Source organism: Drosophila albomicans, chromosome 3 (genome assembly GCF_009650485.2).
Source record: "Drosophila albomicans strain 15112-1751.03 chromosome 3, ASM965048v2, whole genome shotgun sequence".
In the NCBI taxonomy this organism is placed as follows: Eukaryota; Metazoa; Arthropoda; class Insecta; order Diptera; family Drosophilidae; genus Drosophila; species Drosophila albomicans.
This window is the reverse complement of record NC_047629.2, coordinates 44,913,466-44,930,196: the sequence shown is the minus strand read 5'-3', so window position 1 is coordinate 44,930,196 and position 16,731 is coordinate 44,913,466. Positions and strand designations below refer to the sequence as shown.

The window sequence follows — 16,731 nt, the reverse complement described above, 5'->3', positions numbered from 1 at the left end:
ACCACACATTTTGTGAGAGAACAAATCCTTAATTTATTAAGCACATTTATCACTAAAGTGTTAAATACTTGTTCGAAATTATTATTTATAGCGTGTGGTATATTTAGTACAGAGACGAATGGTATATTTTAAAGACCATGCCGCGGTCCCACTGCACAATGGTCGCCAACAGCTGATTCGTATATAAACAAAAATAAATATCGTGCACACTATTCAGCAAAGTTGTTATTTAGTTGCAAAAAACGCCTTCGATGGCGTCTACAACCAAGTGCCGTGTGTGCATTTGCTCACTCGATGCAGCAGCTACGATTTACGATATGCGCAAACTACCGAAACTGGAGCACAAGTTTGTCACCTGCACCGATCTCTCCGTCTCCGATGAGATGCGGGTGCCCAGCGAACTATGTCAAGCTTGTCACGACCAATTGGAGCGTTTGTATGCATTCCGTGCCAAGTGTATTGCAGCAGATACTAAGTGGCGCATGGAAATTCTGGCATTCTGCGATGATGAAGAAGTTAAGGATAATGGGAAACAGTTAAGTGAGGAGCTGGAGAAAGTTGCCGCAAAGGAAGCGGATGAGCCACATGAAGACAATACAGAGCAGCAAGCTGAGGCAACAACACCAACACCAACTAACACTGCTCCCGTTGAGGTAATTAAGAAATTATTAAGCAACAATCACTCCAACTGAATCTGTTTTTTTCCAGCTGCCTTTGTTGCCACAGTCGAAGACCATCTACAAATGCGACATCTGCGCCACGCAGTTTTTAGAGGAGCATCGTCTGCAGGCTCATAAACGACAACATGGCCTAATGCCCTATCCTTGCCCCGAACCAGGTTGTGATCGTGGCTATAGCCACAAGAATACGCTCAGCGTTCACATGCGCAAATGCCACAAACTGGGCAAGGAGCACAAATCCCATGTTTGCGAGTATTGCGGCAAAACATTTGACACGATGTGGCGTCTCAAGAATCATCGCTTTACGCACAAAGACAAATCAGAGCTGCCCTATGTCTGCGAGGATGCGGGTTGCGGTCGACGCTTCTCGAGTAAACAGCTGCTCAAAGTGCACATGATGCGGCATGCGGGGATCAAGAATTATCGATGCACTTACTGTGGTGTGGAGAAGACAACGCGCACTGAGCTCAAGATTCACCTGAACTATCATACGCTGGAACGCACCTACTGTTGTCGCATCTGTTCCAAAGTGTGTAACAGTTCTAGCAATCTTAACTTGCATATGCGCACCGTGCATGAACGCTCCAAGAACTATCCCTGCACCTATTGCGATCGCATCTTTAATCAACCGTCGCTGTGTAAGCAACACGAGCTCATCCACACCGGCGAGAAGCCGCATGAGTGCGAGGACTGCGGCAGGCATTTCAGACAGAAAGCGGCACTTCGCACGCATCGCAAGATTCACGAGCGACAGAGCAGTGAATCAGCTCCCAACTCGTCGTCACATGGAACAGCTGGTGTATCTGGACATGCACTAAACTCATATGAATGAGCACTGTATTACAAATCAATGCAATAATGGTTATGTCTAGAGATTAGCCACTTAAGATATATTACTTTAAGTACTATTCAAAGAGCGCATTGTATTAGACGAAGGCAATCTGAACAAACTTGTACTTTTAAATATGGCGCTCTTTATATGACGATGACATAGATGTAAAGCTCTTATCGATTATCGATATTTGCCGCACAGACTTGTCAGAAAAAAAAACAAATCATTCGGCAATTTATATTTCAATGCAATAAATTGAAAAGCTTTAAATTACAACGCTTGTATGTTTATAGTTAAGTCAAATCAATTTTACAATTGATTGTAGTTGCAGTGTTTTAATATTCTAGACGCTGAATTATTTTTAAATATGGTGCGCTTTACATGACGATATCAGCTATTGTTAAGATGTCGAACTTATCGATTATCGAAATAAACCGCACAGCTGATTTGCCAAAAGTAAACAAATCATTGAGCAATTTTGTTTTCATTGCAATAAAATACAAAACTTTAGCTTATGACGTCCACAAATGATTTACAAAAGTGTCGTGCTTGTCTTGTTCCACAAAATGCAGTAAGCTACGACATGCGTTTGTTGCCATTGCTGGCACACAAGTTCTACACTTGCACCGCTATATCCATGGAGGAGGAAGATTCTTTGCCAGGTGTACTATGCGGGGCGTGCAATACACATCTGGAACAGTTGTATGCGTTTCGGGAGCGATGCATTGCAGCTGACGCGCAGCTGCGGGCGGAGAAAGATGAGAACTTGCTGACAAAACCATGTGAGGATGAAATTAAAGATGATGAAGAAGTCTCCAGGCTGCGTAGTACAGCAAGAAAACGACGAGTTAGAAAGCCAAGCCAAGAAGTTGAAGACCTTCCCGACCCGGTTTCACAGCCAGTTACGGAGCAGGTAAGCTCTTATTAAGGAAAATAAACAATTGTTATTTTCTATACCTGCTTTCTAGAGCTCCTGTTATAAATGCGACATTTGCGACTCCCGCTTCCTGGTGGAGCATCGTTTGCAGGCGCATAAGCGTCAGCATGAGGGACTGACACCATACCCATGCACAGAGACTGGTTGTGAGCGTGGCTTCAATCGGATGCACTGTCTTTCGGAGCATCTCAAGCAGCACTCGGGCACGAATCGCTGGTTCAACTGCGAGGAGGAGGGCTGCAGCAAGCGCTATCGCCACAAGCCGACGCTAATGATGCATATGCGACGTAGCCACAAACTGGGACCCGAGCTTAAGTCGCATGTTTGTGAGTTCTGTGGCAAAGTGTTCAATTCGTCAGCTGTGCTTAACGATCATCGCTATACGCACAAGGATAAATCAGAGCTGCCGCATGCCTGCTCCGAGCCACAGTGTCCACGTCGCTTTGCCAGCAAGGAGAAACTCAAAGTGCATCTGCTGCGCCATGCGGGCATCAAGAACTTTAGCTGCCCCTATTGTGGCATGCGCAAGACCACCAGGAATGAGCTCAAGATCCACATGAACTATCACACGCTGGAGCGCACTTGGCCCTGTCGATTCTGCTCGAAGGTCTGCAACAGCTCCGGCAATCTCAAGATGCATGTGCGCACCGTTCACGAGCGTGCCAGAGACTATGCCTGCAGCTACTGCGAGCGCAGCTTTGCCAAGCCGGATACGCGAAAGTATCACGAGATGACGCACACGGGCGAGAAGCCCAACGAGTGCGAGGAATGTGGCAAGCGATTCACTCAACCGGCTGCATTACGCACGCATCGCAAGATTCACGAGCGACAGCGCAAAAAAGCGGATGCCAACTTGACGATCGTCGTATCACCTTCGACTCCCGCAGCTGATAACAGTTAATGGGAGAGCGGAGAGAGATCAAAGATTAAATATTTATATATATACAGACATCATCGTCTGCGGCTGCTGCTGCTAATCAGACATATATATAAGCATTAACTTTGGCTGCGTCACATAATTCTAATCGCACACGGTCCAAAGTTCGAGTGGCGCTGTTATATTTATAACCGGTACACTTAGATTAGAAGACTATGCTGACCATCGATTAGATTGCCTTGAGGTATGTAAATGTGTACCGATATATCTGCGATGGCTAAGAGCGTTGAATATATGTACAGAAATATTTGAGATAGCTAAGAAGTGAATATTCTTATAGATACATTTCTTATTACCACAAATAAGTCTACTATGTCTGTCTGTCTATCTGTTCTTTTAAACGCTTGGATCTCAGGAACTGTAGAGAAAATTAGTGTTAACGAACTGGTTGACAATATTTACATATGATATGAGCTATATTGCTTGCTTTATTTATTATATACTGATAATTGATTAGCTGGCTTGATTGTTGTAATAGCTGATTAAAGACAATATTGTTTGCTTACTTGATGCATTTTTGCTTGCATAAGCATTTCTATTAAAAAATCTAAGATTATCAGAAAATTAAAATACTAGCTTAGTATAAAAGTGTTTCGTCTGTCGGTTCATCTTTCTGAATACTTTGATCTCGGAGACTATAATATAGTCACAATCCATAAGGGAATAAATATTTCTACAAAAATATCCTTGGCAGAAGAAAAAGATTAAACATATTTCTTTAAAATGATCTTATTAGTGTCAGTTAAGTTTTAAATACAACGGCAGCTAAATTTTCAAGGTATAGAGCTACAAATCATGGTGGTAATCATATCTATATACTTTGCTATGCTATAGATAATCATATCTTCATATAAGTTTATTATACCTTTGTAGATAAAGTCCACTTAAGAATGCAATCAAAGAAATTGACACGTAAACAAATTGTAATGTCAATCGGAATCTAATCTTGAAAATTATTGCAATTATATATCTTTCGCTTTATATACTTGACTTCACAATACTTAAATGTATTACGAAAAGTTCATAATAACCGCGTATTTAAATCGCATTTTAAGTCTATCTACTGTTGTCCACAATGAGATTAGATTTCATGAGTTTTTCGCCGCAGCGCAAAGTTCACAACAATACAACAATATTGATATTCGCTAATTTTCTAAAAACGTTTTATTTTATTTCGAAATTCGACAAGGTAATCAGACATAACATAATTCTCTAAAGGCTGGACTTTGAATCTGGGGGAGTAGAAGAGAGATAATTATACTTTAAAATACATAATGACTTTTAAGCAGCTACTGCGCGTTGCATTCAATTCAACTCAATGGGTCCCGTAGAGTGGACTCCCTCCTCGTCAAAGATCTTCGTTGCTATCGCCGTGATCATCTTCTTCTCCGTCTGCAGTTGACCCGATGAGGCCTTCTTCAGATGCTGGATTACTCGTTCGGATGCCTGCAGTGCCAGGGCTTTCGTTAGATTAAGTTCGTGTTCCGCCGTCGGCAGATTAAGTTGTGCGGCACGCGAGGAGCGCGACAGAGTGGCAATCATGGCATAGATATCGATGGCAGCATTGGCCAGATGATTCAACACCAGCTGCTCGTTGATGATGTTCTTGTTGTACTTCATCAACACCGCTTCGGTGGTGCGACCAAAGAGATCGATGCAAACCGCAGCGTTCTTGGCATATTCCTTCAGCTCGGGCACCACAAACGAGCTTAAATCAGTGCCACCCAGGCCAACGGAGGAGCTGGCACGCTTTGAGGCCTCGCGGAAAATGAAACCCAAATTCGAGGCGGGATTTCTGAAGGCGCGTTGCAGTTCCTTCAGGTGATTGCCGGCAAACTGAATACCCGAGAGGGCGACAAACAGACGCAACACCTCGTTGGTGCCCTCGAAGATGCGGAAAATACGCAGATCACGCATCACACGCTCCAAGCCGGGTTCCTTCATGAATCCCATGCCGCCCAAGATCTGAATAGCTTCGTCGCATACGTGCCAAGCGCACTCTGATGAGTAGATCTTCGAGATGGCTGTTTCCAGATGATAATCCTGACTCTCGGAGTCCATGTTCTGTGAGATCATGAACGCCATCGATTCGGTGGCATATTGCAAAATGCTCATCTGTGCCAATTTGTCCTGAATGGTACCGAAGTTCTTGATCTTTTGGCCGAATTGCACGCGATTGTTCGCATGATTTGTGGCAATCTCAATGCATTTCTTCATCGTGCCCGACAACGTGGCGCCCATGCCAAAGCGTCCATTGTTCAGAATGTTCACAGCCACCTTGAAGCCTTGACCTTCCTCGCCCAGCACATTCTCAATGGGTATTTTGACGTCCTCGAAGTACACTTCAGTGGTGTTCGATGCCTTGATGCCCATCTTCTTCTCTGGTGGTCCGCTGGTGACTCCTCCAAAACCTCGCTCCACAATAAACGCAGTCACTTTGTCTTTCTTCTCACCCGTTTTCTTATCCACCTGCTCAGTCTGTGCGAATACGGTGAGCACATTGGCCAAGCCTCCGTTGGAAATCCAGATCTTGGAGCCATTCAATATGAAGTGCGTGCCATCAGCGCTTTTAACAGCACGACAGCGGATGGAATTGGCATCGGAGCCGGAGCTGGGTTCGGTCAATGCAAAGGCAGCATAGGTTTCCTCGCTAGCCACCTTGGGCAGATACTTTTGCTTCTGCTCTGGAGTGCCATACAACAAAATGCCCTTGAAACCGATGCTCTGATGGGCGCCCAACGTGATGCCCAAGCCCAGATCATGGGCGCCCACAATTTGGCACAGTCTGGCGTACTGTGTGTTGTTCATGCCAAGACCACCGTACTCGCTGGGCACCTGAATGCCCATGCCTCCAAGTTCCCAGAGCGCCTTCAGCGTTTCGGGATCGATGACCGAGTTTTCATCGTTGCGCGCAGGATTGTTGACGTCGGTGAAGAATCGCTGGAAGGGATCCAGCATGCCACCGACTGTTTCCTTTTGCTCATCGCTCAGCACATCGGGATAGGGGAAGACTTGCTTGGTGACGAGACTGCCACGAAAGATGTTGGCCATGAACGATTCATTTTCTCTTTTTGGTTCTTGCTTAGCTTTGGTTTTTGGTGCAACAGCTGCGGATGCTGAGTATAAACGATTTTTGCAAACATCCAACACTAATTTGCGTGTGCCGTAATTGTTTAATTTGAACATTCTTGCGCGTACTCTTTAGACTCTCGTTTTATGAACTTTGTACCTTCAGCGTTAAGCGTAAACAACACTGATCGAGTGTGGTGCGGGGGATGACCTGTTACTCTCGCAATAACAGCACTTTCTGATTGGGAGCGTAAACAAAGAAAGCGATGGTGGTGACACTGTTGTCGCTGCAGGAGGTCTTTCTTTAGTGTGTACACACTTAGTTTCAGTATGTTGCGGTATTTTTTAGAACAGCGTAGAATACGTTTCTTAATTTTATACATAAAAACGAAACAGCAATGGACGATTAAATTAATTAATAACACAAATTTTGCACTCTAGTAAAATATTTAAATTTATTTAAAATAATGTGTTCTAAAAAAAGTAAATATTTATTGCGGTTTAATATTTATACTAGCAGCATCTTAATTTTCTTAACAGACACTGTTATCAGCAGTTATCGATAGTCCATATTCAGTTAGAGCGAGTGAAAGATGGTTCCGCTCGCATTTTTGTTTTATTTTATCCTTAAACTTAATATAATTTAATTAAAGTGGATGGCGGCTTTTACCAAGTGCCGCGTGTGCACTTGTGCATTGGATGCAACCGTTGGCAGCTACGACATGCTGCATTTGCCAATGCTAGCACAGAAGTTTACCGCTTGCACCAATTTGTGCGTCGCAGAGGATGACAGTGATCAAGTGCCAAGTGAACTTTGCCAGACGTGCTACGATCAATTGGAGCAGCTATACGACTTTCGTGCAAAGTGCATTGCGGCCGATACAAATTGGCGTATGCAGCAGGTTGCTTTGGTCCTTGATGATGGCGAAGTGGATGGCTACGAAGTGTTGGAGGTAAGTGCAGGTTCAAGTCAAGTAGACGATATATCAAGCATTAGCAAGGAGTCCAACTGTGATATGGATGAAATAATTGAGCAACAAATTGAAACATTGGAAGCGGAACCCGATGATGAAGAGGCCACGGAAGAGGAGCAGGTAAGTTGATCAAATTTTGAATAAAACGTTTACTGACAACATTCAACTTCACAGCTCGTAACGAACATCTTCAAGTGTGACAGCTGTGCTGCGCAGTTTTTGGATGAACAGCGTTTGTTGACTCACAAGCGCCGTCATGGACAGATGCCGTATCCTTGCCCGGAACCAGGTTGTGATCGTGGCTATAGCCACAAGCATACATTAACGCTGCATATGCGAAAATGTCACCAACTGGGTAAGGAGCATAAATCCCATATTTGCGAGTTCTGTGGCAAGGTCTTTGACACCATGTCGCAGCTAAGGAATCATCGCTTTACTCACAAGGAGAAATCAGAGCTACCTTACGCCTGCGAGGAGCCCAATTGTGACCGACGCTTCTCCAGCAAGCAGCTGCTTAAGGTGCACATGATGCGGCATGCAGGCATCAAGAACTACACTTGCTCCTTTTGTGGTGTGCAGAAGACAACGCGCACTGAGCTCAAGATTCATCTCAACTATCACACACTGGAACGCACCTACAGCTGCCGCTTCTGCTCCAAGGTTTGCTACAGCTCCAGTAATCTCAACAAGCACATGCGCACGGTGCACGAACGCGCAAGGAACTACGCCTGTAGCTACTGCGACAGCACCTTTACACAGCAGGCCATCTGCAAGCAGCACGAGTTGATTCACACTGGAGAGAAACCTCATCAGTGTGGCGAATGCGGCAGGTGCTTTAGACAAAAGGCCGCATTGCGTACACACTACAAGATCCATAGACGAAAGTTGAAGGAAATGAATATGACAACGATTTCAATTGAATCGGCAGCTGATGATGAATATTGTGAAGTGATTGGGGAAGAAATTGTGATTGACAAAGCAATGTAGAACAATTAGAATTTAAGATGTAGATTATCATATCAGCTATTGCAAAATTGAATTTACATTCGAAACATAATTGCTCAATGGCCTTATACAAATTTATCCCAAAAGCAAGCAATATTTTGAAGATTGAAGTTAAATTTAACGACGTAGCTATTCGTATTCATACGCCTTATATTTTATTTATTTGTATTATTATTAACATATCAGTAGCAAGTAGACTTAGTTACACCCTTTTTAAATTGGTCAAACGAATGTATTACAAACCTAGGCAGAGGGCTAGAGTATTAAGAATGAAATGAGATATGGAAGACGTTGCAGGATTTTTGTGCCCGTGTTAAATTTGTATACGATTAAGTTCAATGGTTTAAGAAAATTAATACTGTTTGCTTATAATCTAACTTTCTCTTATGCTGAAACAACAACGTATGTTATAAAAGGCGAATCTACTTAAGGCGTCGCAAGATTTTGTGCTCATGTTAAATTTGTGTAGGACTAATCTCAATAGCTCAAGAAAACTAAAACTGTCTGTCAGGCGAATCTACTTAAGACACTCAGAATTGTTGTGCTCATGTTAAAGTTGTTCGAAACTAATTCCAATGGCTTAACTAAATGAAAAGTGTTCGCTTATAAACTAACTTTCCCTTATGCTGAAGCGCGTACCTGTAACAATCTAATCACTCGAATCTACTTAAGGCATCGCACTTAAATTTTTGTAGAACTAATATCAATGACTTAAGAAAATGCTTAACTTTCGCTTATAATCTAACTTTCCGTTATGATAAACCAAGTCCAAGTAATTTATAAACCAAAGTTGTAATAATATAATATAGGATATCCTTTAGCACCGCTCATATCAATGCATAATCTTATAAAATAAAATGCAGCATATCTTCAAACTTAAATAAAGTGTTTTAATTATTCCTGAGGAAACGGGGCGTGGTAAATATTATACAATCGGATTTGATTTGCATTTTAGCTATAACTCAGCCGTATCCATTTCTACAACAAAGTTGGAGGATTTTTTAAAGTCCTTGATAGTCACTATATCGATCTACATTCAAGGATTTCCAGGATATCAAAAACAATTTTTTTGATATTTTTGCATGAAAATATCGCTGCAAAATCACAAATTCAACTGTAACTCAGTTATTTCAAGGGCGGCAAGGATGTCCTTTTTAGCAAAGAAAGTCCTTATAAAAAGAATTCGATACATGTTTGGAAAAGGACGAAAGTCCTTACAGGAGCGGAATTTTTAGTAAACCGATAATTAGCTATAACTCGAAAGTCCTTTGAAGGATCCGATCCGGAATAGTGTCTATTGATAGCTTATAGATAGACCTATTTTCCTGCCAAAGGACATCCACATCGTCCTTGTAATTTCTTAGTTATCAGGGATATTAGTTTTTGGGTCGGTTTCCTTGCGGGTTTTGACTGAAATTTTCCAAGTTGATGATTCTTAGATGGCCTTATACTTTTTTGATGCCAATCGAAAGAGTTGGTCTTCGTGTTCCAAGGAGATCATGTCCTGCCATAATGCGCAGGGATATGAACGAAATAGAGCACATTTTATCAGAAGTTTTATAAGGATATCCTTTATGCGTTCTTAAATGTTAAATAAAATAATATATTCTTGTTTTTACTAACAAGAGATAATATCATATATACTATATATCATATATATAATATATAGATATATATCTTTAATCGAATTATTGTTCATATGCAGCTGAAATTTAAGACATCTTGAAAGATGTTTAATTGAAATTCTTTTCAGATGAAATAAAACAAATTCGTTTTTTGTTGGGTTTCAGAATGTAAATAGCAATAGTTTTTAATCATATTTTCAACTAAAACAAAAAAAATGTACAAATATTAAATTAATTAATTATAATAACAGCATTGGCCGTTTGCTGATGCTACAATAAATCTAAAATACAATTGCTAAATGTGTAAATGCTTGGAAAAGTTTTTTGTGTGTATCGTACGTAGTGTTGTTTATATCGAGTGAATGCTGTAGTATGTAAATGATATGATCTTGCTACATGGAGTTTAAGAGTTAGAGACAGAGTTTATAGCTGTGTGTGTGTGTGTGTGTGTTTTGGGTGTATTACATACGAGTATATTGTAACATATTGTTTTTGTTGTATTGTATTTTGTTGTATAGTAAATATTGTATACATATGTTTTTTTTGTTTTTGTTTCATGCAGTATATAATAAATAATTCTGTGTTTTAAAATCGTTGTAAATATTTGTTGTTGTTGTTGTTTGCTGTAAGCATAAATTCATTTGCTGTAAATATGTGTTCAAGTGCCATTATATGATTGCGGGTACATTGTTGGGGCTGTTTCGTATTTTCATATTTGTATCAACTTTAAAGACCGAACGAACTGCAAATTCTACTCTGATAATTTTGACAATTTCGTTTTTATCGTTTTTGTTTTTTATACATTTTTGGAAAATGTTAAAGTACATAAGAACATAAGAATATAGCATATTTAGGCTAAATATCACCCACGATTAAATCGCTGTTTAACACTATATAAAAACTAGATTTATAATACATGCTTGTTGTTTGTTGTATGTATGTATGTACTATATGTAGAAAAATCTGTCACACTATATTACAATTCAGACATTTTTCGAACCAAAGACACAAATCGAGACTACGCCAACTCTAAGCTAGCATATTATAAATATAAATATATTATCATTCATAATTCTAAATTGTGTGTATATATAATATATAAATGCTATATTCTATATACTATGCTATATATATATGTATATGTTTAGATTGTGTTTAATTTTTTCTGTTTTCTTCGCGTTTAACGTATTACATTAACATTTTTAAGCTCGTTACTCCGTCGTTTTCCTTTTTCAAAGTGAAAGAAGACTTTACTAAATTACAAACTCAACTGCTCAGACATAGTCTGAGGGCACTGTGCTGGTGCTCGTCTCATTGATGGCCGCCAATCGTGGTGGCATGCGACGCTGTTGTGTTGCACCCGCCTCACCCGGCGACAGTCCAGTTGTTGCCATTGCAACACCATTGTTGCCACCACCACCGCCATTGCCTCCTCCACCGCCTCCACCGTGATGATCCCAGTTGGGCAGCGGCTGGGACATGACATTTAGGCCAACTATCTCATAGGCGCCCTGATTGCTGCCGCTGGCGCCGCCTGGCATCGCCGTCACCGAAAGATCCGAGTAGTAGGCGCTGCTTGGCGCTGACGAGACGACCATCGGAATGTCTTGCTCGTGGGCTTGGAAATTGTATTTCTGCAATGGAGAAAAGACCAAAATAATCGAATAAGTAAATGTCGGTTTTACAGGCCATTATGTAATTTTATGAAAACAAAGGAAATAAAAGCAAGTTATGCTTTTTTGCAACTTGAAAGAAATTGCGCGATTTATTTCACATAAATTTGCAAGTGTGATTGAAAAGCATCCTTATTGTATATATTTGTGTTAGGACTAACGCAAGAAATTTTAAGTTTCTTTTAAGTATTGGTTTTTGTATTTGTATTTGTTTTATTAAGAGTAAGGTAATAACTTTTACACTATTCTCTGATACTTTTCCTTCTTACTATAATATCATTAAAATTGTCTAAACAGTTCATTAAAAGAAAAACTAAAATATTGCAGATGAAGAATATTTTATGTAATCTTTAAGCTTTGTAGGTATGAAAGGCTTAACTTAAAGCATCATCAAAAAAATTTAGAACTTCTAAAGTTAAATTATAAGACTAAAAAACTAGAACTTCTACAGTCAACTAATAGTTTTAAGTTATAAGACTATATAACTATAAGATATACCTCATATAGTTTTTAGTATCTTTTATAACTCTTAAAAGGAAAATGATTGAAGCTTAAATTGACAACCTCACTAATTTCCACATCATATCATACTAGCACAGCACAATAAATAATAATGAAATAAGGTATATTGAATGTACTGTAGATTTTGAAAATTAAAATAGTAGCTTTTTTTATCAAGAGCCTTTTGCGCTATCTTATAAATCTCATATCAATTTCTAAGAGATACTTTTGTATATAACTTTTCATTCCATATCTTCATCCTTTTTTTCTTATCAAAACTAAAGCCTTTTGCGCTATCTTATAAATCACATATCAATTTCTAAAAGATACTTTAGTATATAATTAACGAAGCATTGAAATTGAAATCCTAACTTTGTTATACATTTTATGATAATTTTATATTAATTTCTAACTAAAAACATTAAAAGTCTAAAGCAAGAAATTTCTACTTTTGTATCAGTATTAGAAAAATAAGTTTATTCCTCCTTCACTCACCTCGCCACACTGACTGTACGCCGTATTCTGGTACGACGGATTTGCTGAGCGCACCGACTCGCGATCGAGCTCCGCGTAGAGAGCTTCGCTGACGCCCACCGGACTGTAGGCATCATCCATGTGCGTGTAATGATTCTCGGCTGGCGATGTGGATGGCGGACCAATCTGATCGGGACCCGCCGAAGAGCGTCGACTGCCGCCGAGCCAAGTCCAGACACCCGAATTGCTGGTGGGACGACGAATGCTGTCCGCCGAGTGTTTGATGGAGATTGGTGAACGATTTTGTCCGCCGGCGGCATTACGATTGTTGCGACACCACCACGGCTGCGGGCGGCCACCTGTAAAGATAAATAGAGGTAGATATAGAGAGTGAGAGAAGCAACACGTGAGTAAGCTGCATTGGCATCCACATCCACAATCGACGCAGAAATCTATGTCATTTGGGGTTATAATCGGGCGATAAATCAAACATTCACCTCATTGAGTGCGACAGCAAAACAAACAAAGCGTAAATTAAACGGCTGTCAACTGGTAACAGCAGCAGCAACAACAACAACAGCAACAACAACAGCAATAAGGTGGCAGCAACAAGCAACCCAAATAAACAAACAACACAAAGTTTGTTGCAGTTTACGAAAATGCCAAAATACTTTTTGGTGAGAAAATAAATGCTATGTGTGCGATCCTTAAACAATCAGCTTGTGTGATCTCATTGCCTGTGATGACTAATCCCAGCAATCATTAACTCGCCATTGAGGAAGTGCATAAGAGAAAAAAATAAAGAAGAAAATGTGCTAATCATTAGACTCGACAATTTATGGGCTATTTATCGGGCAACAGAATCTTTTATAGATTCCTGCAATCCCAAGACCAGTTTCTCACATCCGTTGAACATGAACAGCTCATCCACTTTGCGCCTCACTCTATTCAGTGGCGTTAATGACTATCCCCAATGCCTTTCACTCTCTTTGTGGCAAGGAGTTAGTTAGTTAGCTTGCGGCATTTCAACTAATTAGCGTACGCAACTTCTTGGCCAACCTCTTTCCAAGTTATGCACATGCATAATGCAGTCATTTCGCCACTCGCTTTTAATGCTTATGATTTACGTACTGAGTATGTCCAGCTGCTCCAAACTCCATCTACAACTGCAACTGCAACTCAAGCTCCAACTGCAACTCTAACGCTGACTGTGGTGATTATTAACCTCAGCTTATCGTTTTGTAGGTGCTCATATACATGCATTTTGTGCATGTCACAACTTGGCGACTCCAATCTCCTCCAGTTGCAACTGCAACCGTGGATTGGGAGTCATAGTCGCTACATTCGAACTTGGAATCGGACTCCGACTACGACTCCAACTCTGACTTCGACTTCGACTGCGAGTTGGATTCGCACTTGGTAGCGGACTTTAATGGCTGTTTTTCTGCTGTGTTAACGATGTTGCTTGCCGTTGCTCTAACACCGCAATTGCATTGAACTTACACTTTTTATAAGCGCTGCACAGTGGTAACATTATGATCAAAACAATTACGTAAAATCCCCTATTAACATTTCTATAAATAATGATTTAGTTGTACTCTATCTCTAACTGAACTACTATTAGTATTTTTAAACTAAAGCAGAATTGTAATGGTGACGTAATAACTAACTAACAAAAACTATTTTTTAATTAGAAATTAGCTAGAATAAAATGCAACCCAGTCAAAATAAATATTTATAAATGGAAAAAATACTACTAAATGTTGTGTGTATTAATTTCATTTTTAAACAGATAAATAATGTTACACATTAAAAATTTATCTTGAAGACTGAGTTAAAGACGATATTTAATTTTTATTTTCACTATTTGAACCAGGCGTTACAAATATTACTTCAACAGTAACTTAATTTTTTCGATTATATTTTATGTTAATATGAGTTTTATAAGCAATTGCATCATAATAATATAATAATTATTGCACTCAAAATTATGTTTAAAAGTTATAAGAAATCGATGTGCAATATTGTAGAGCATAGAATAAAACGTGCTAAAGTCAATAATAAAATCTTGAATCAAGATTGTATGATGTTAATCATAAAGAAGATTTTTTTAATCTTACAGCGATGATGGGAGAATACAATCTTGTATTAGGATTTTTTTCAACCTAAAAATCTTGTTTCAAGAATCTTTTTCTTATGATTGAAAAAATCTTAAATCAATATTAGCCATCTATTTTTCACTCTAGATTTGTTCCATTCTGTGAAATGATGAATGAAATTTGTATTGCGATTTCATTATTATTGCACCCAACTCTCAAAGTAGACGATATTCAGAAAATGTTATACACATTTTGTCCAAGTCTTAACTAAATAACCTTTCTAAACTCTTTGCATTTAACAAATTTAATAAGATGCTAAGAGTGGTAGCAAAAAAAATCAGTTAAAAAAAAAATAATATTAAACCACTCATTAAAAATGTCTTGCATGCAAATAAGCTCACACCACTGTGCAGTGTTAGTCGCTCACTGTGGTTGCTGCTGCTGTAGCTGCTTGCTTTTGCTGCTGTAACTGCTACCGCTGGCTGGCCTTATCTGCTGCTGCTTATCTGCGTACAGCGCCAGCGGCAACAACGGCGAATTTTGTTAACAAAATATTTCGCAGCCGCTTTTCAACTTTTGGCCAATAACAGCAACAGCAACAGCAACAACAACAACAATATTAACGATCGTTTTTATTTCTTTTTATTTTCGTTTATGTCATTTGTGTGTGTTTTTCGGAGGTATTTAATGTGTGTTTTGCGTCGCATTTGGTTGCGGTGCAACAAGTCGCCCGGTGGCAGGCAACAAATGGCAAATATGACATGTGTAATGAAGTCTTAATAGTCGCACAGATAATGCCCATTGCCTGTCAGCGTACATATCTTGAATGCATTTTCCTACTGTATTTTCGATTGCCAAAATGTCACATTCTCGGCTTTTTATCGCTATTTTCTTGTTTGTTCGCCTTTTCCTCTCTCGTATTTTTCTGCATAATTAAAATAATGTTTTGTTACTCATACGACTCGTTGTCGCGCGTTGCCTCGATGGCTACCAATTGCCAACAGCAGCAGCTGCCGTTCAAGATAATTGCATAGAATGCAATTCAATGCAATTGACACCAACTGCAACAACAACCACAACAACAACAACAACTGCCACACGATGTTGCAACATGCTTTGCGAGCAGCTTTTGCCAATAAACTCAGAAGATGTTGCAATTTGTGCGGCTGGGCAAATTGGCTTATGAAATCTTTAGAATGTTTAATTAGCTTGTTTGTCAATGAAAGCAAATATTTAACCAGGTTCTTGAAGTTGATTTAAAAAAATTCCTTAAGGTTTATTAAGTCAGTTTTCTTTATGAGATTCAAAGTATTTTAAGTGACCAAATTCCTGTGAAATTTACTTTAAAATTTTAAGAATTAAACAAGGTTTATTTTAGTTAAAAGAACTTTAAAAAGTGAGCTCAAAACTAAATAAAGTTTAATCAATTTTTCTGTATTTCTTTATGAACTTATTTAATTGTGTAAATTTGTATTTATTCGTTTAAGAATTATTTATGGCACACAAATATTTGTCTTATAAGAACTTGAAATATTCAATTTGAATTTAATAAAAAACCACGGAAATTTCTAGTAATCAATAAGTAAAGTAATGTTCCTAGTAATCTAATTTAACTATTGTTAAATTCTATTCGTAAAATGAATCAGTTAAACTTCTAGTCTCTAAAACCCCTTTTCAGGGAACAGGTTTAAGAAAATTGTGCTTTATTGGCTGCTATTCACATTTGAAATGTAATACACGACATTTATGGCTGGCTTTAATTATAATTTATTTAAATGCATATTTTCAATTCAGCTTTTCTATTAATTATTTGTGATAAACTCTTTGAAGCTGACAGTTAAAAGCGCAACGTTGAGTTTTTAATCTGGTCAACAATTTTAATGCACTTTGTCGTAATTTTCAGTTGATTTTTTGTGTTTTTGGGC

The 16,731-nt window shown here is 39.1% G+C and overlaps 5 protein-coding genes across 5 annotated transcripts in view; 3 read left to right on the top strand and 2 right to left on the bottom strand.

Moving 5' to 3' along the window:
- The first annotated feature begins 124 nt into the window (after window positions 1-124).
- LOC117567864 (zinc finger protein 91-like) lies at window positions 125-1,830 on the top strand. Its single transcript, XM_034248127.2, has 2 exons — window positions 125-653; window positions 709-1,830. The coding sequence occupies exons 1-2, from the start codon at window positions 252-254 to the stop codon at window positions 1,510-1,512; spliced, it is 1,206 nt and encodes a 401-aa protein (XP_034104018.1). The 5' UTR covers window positions 125-251; the 3' UTR covers window positions 1,513-1,830.
- Window positions 1,831-1,953: 123 nt separating this feature from the next.
- On the top strand, window positions 1,954-4,037 carry LOC117567863 (zinc finger protein 234-like). The gene is made up of 2 exons (XM_034248126.2): window positions 1,954-2,425; window positions 2,481-4,037. The coding sequence occupies exons 1-2, from the start codon at window positions 2,027-2,029 to the stop codon at window positions 3,348-3,350; spliced, it is 1,269 nt and encodes a 422-aa protein (XP_034104017.1). The 5' UTR covers window positions 1,954-2,026; the 3' UTR covers window positions 3,351-4,037.
- A 490-nt stretch (window positions 4,038-4,527) lies between these two features.
- Window positions 4,528-6,704, bottom strand: LOC117567862 (very long-chain specific acyl-CoA dehydrogenase, mitochondrial). Its single transcript, XM_034248124.2, has one exon. It carries the CDS (start codon window positions 6,570-6,572, stop codon window positions 4,692-4,694), a length of 1,881 nt encoding a protein of 626 aa, XP_034104015.1. The 5' UTR covers window positions 6,573-6,704; the 3' UTR covers window positions 4,528-4,691.
- Window positions 6,705-7,014: 310 nt separating this feature from the next.
- LOC117570358 (gastrula zinc finger protein XlCGF46.1-like) lies at window positions 7,015-9,324 on the top strand. Its single transcript, XM_034251929.2, has 2 exons — window positions 7,015-7,549; window positions 7,604-9,324. Exons 1-2 carry the CDS (start codon window positions 7,112-7,114, stop codon window positions 8,414-8,416), a joined length of 1,251 nt encoding a protein of 416 aa, XP_034107820.1. The 5' UTR covers window positions 7,015-7,111; the 3' UTR covers window positions 8,417-9,324.
- A 1,521-nt stretch (window positions 9,325-10,845) lies between these two features.
- Window positions 10,846-16,731, bottom strand: part of LOC117570818 (uncharacterized) — an 88,249-nt gene continuing 82,363 nt past the window's right edge. The window contains exons 6-7 of the mRNA XM_034252678.2: window positions 12,729-13,066; window positions 10,846-11,693 (exon numbers count right to left, since the gene is read on the bottom strand). Coding sequence (XP_034108569.1) covers window positions 11,334-11,693; window positions 12,729-13,066 — 698 coding nt within the window. The 3' untranslated portion in view covers window positions 10,846-11,333. The remainder of the gene's footprint in view (window positions 11,694-12,728; window positions 13,067-16,731) is intronic.

Excerpts from the sequence above, each read along its gene's own strand:
- LOC117567862 (XM_034248124.2), bottom strand. The coding sequence starts at position 6,572 with ATGTTCAAATTAAACAATTACGGCACACGCAAATTAGTGTTGGATGTT.
- LOC117570358 (XM_034251929.2), top strand. The coding sequence starts at position 7,112 with ATGGCGGCTTTTACCAAGTGCCGCGTGTGCACTTGTGCATTGGATGCA. Across the intron at positions 7,550-7,603 it reads AGGCCACGGAAGAGGAGCAG|CTCGTAACGAACATCTTCAA; the intron begins GTAAGTTGATCA and ends TCAACTTCACAG.
- LOC117567863 (XM_034248126.2), top strand. The coding sequence starts at position 2,027 with ATGACGTCCACAAATGATTTACAAAAGTGTCGTGCTTGTCTTGTTCCA. Across the intron at positions 2,426-2,480 it reads CACAGCCAGTTACGGAGCAG|AGCTCCTGTTATAAATGCGA; the intron begins GTAAGCTCTTAT and ends CCTGCTTTCTAG.
- LOC117567864 (XM_034248127.2), top strand. The coding sequence starts at position 252 with ATGGCGTCTACAACCAAGTGCCGTGTGTGCATTTGCTCACTCGATGCA. Across the intron at positions 654-708 it reads CTAACACTGCTCCCGTTGAG|CTGCCTTTGTTGCCACAGTC; the intron begins GTAATTAAGAAA and ends GTTTTTTTCCAG.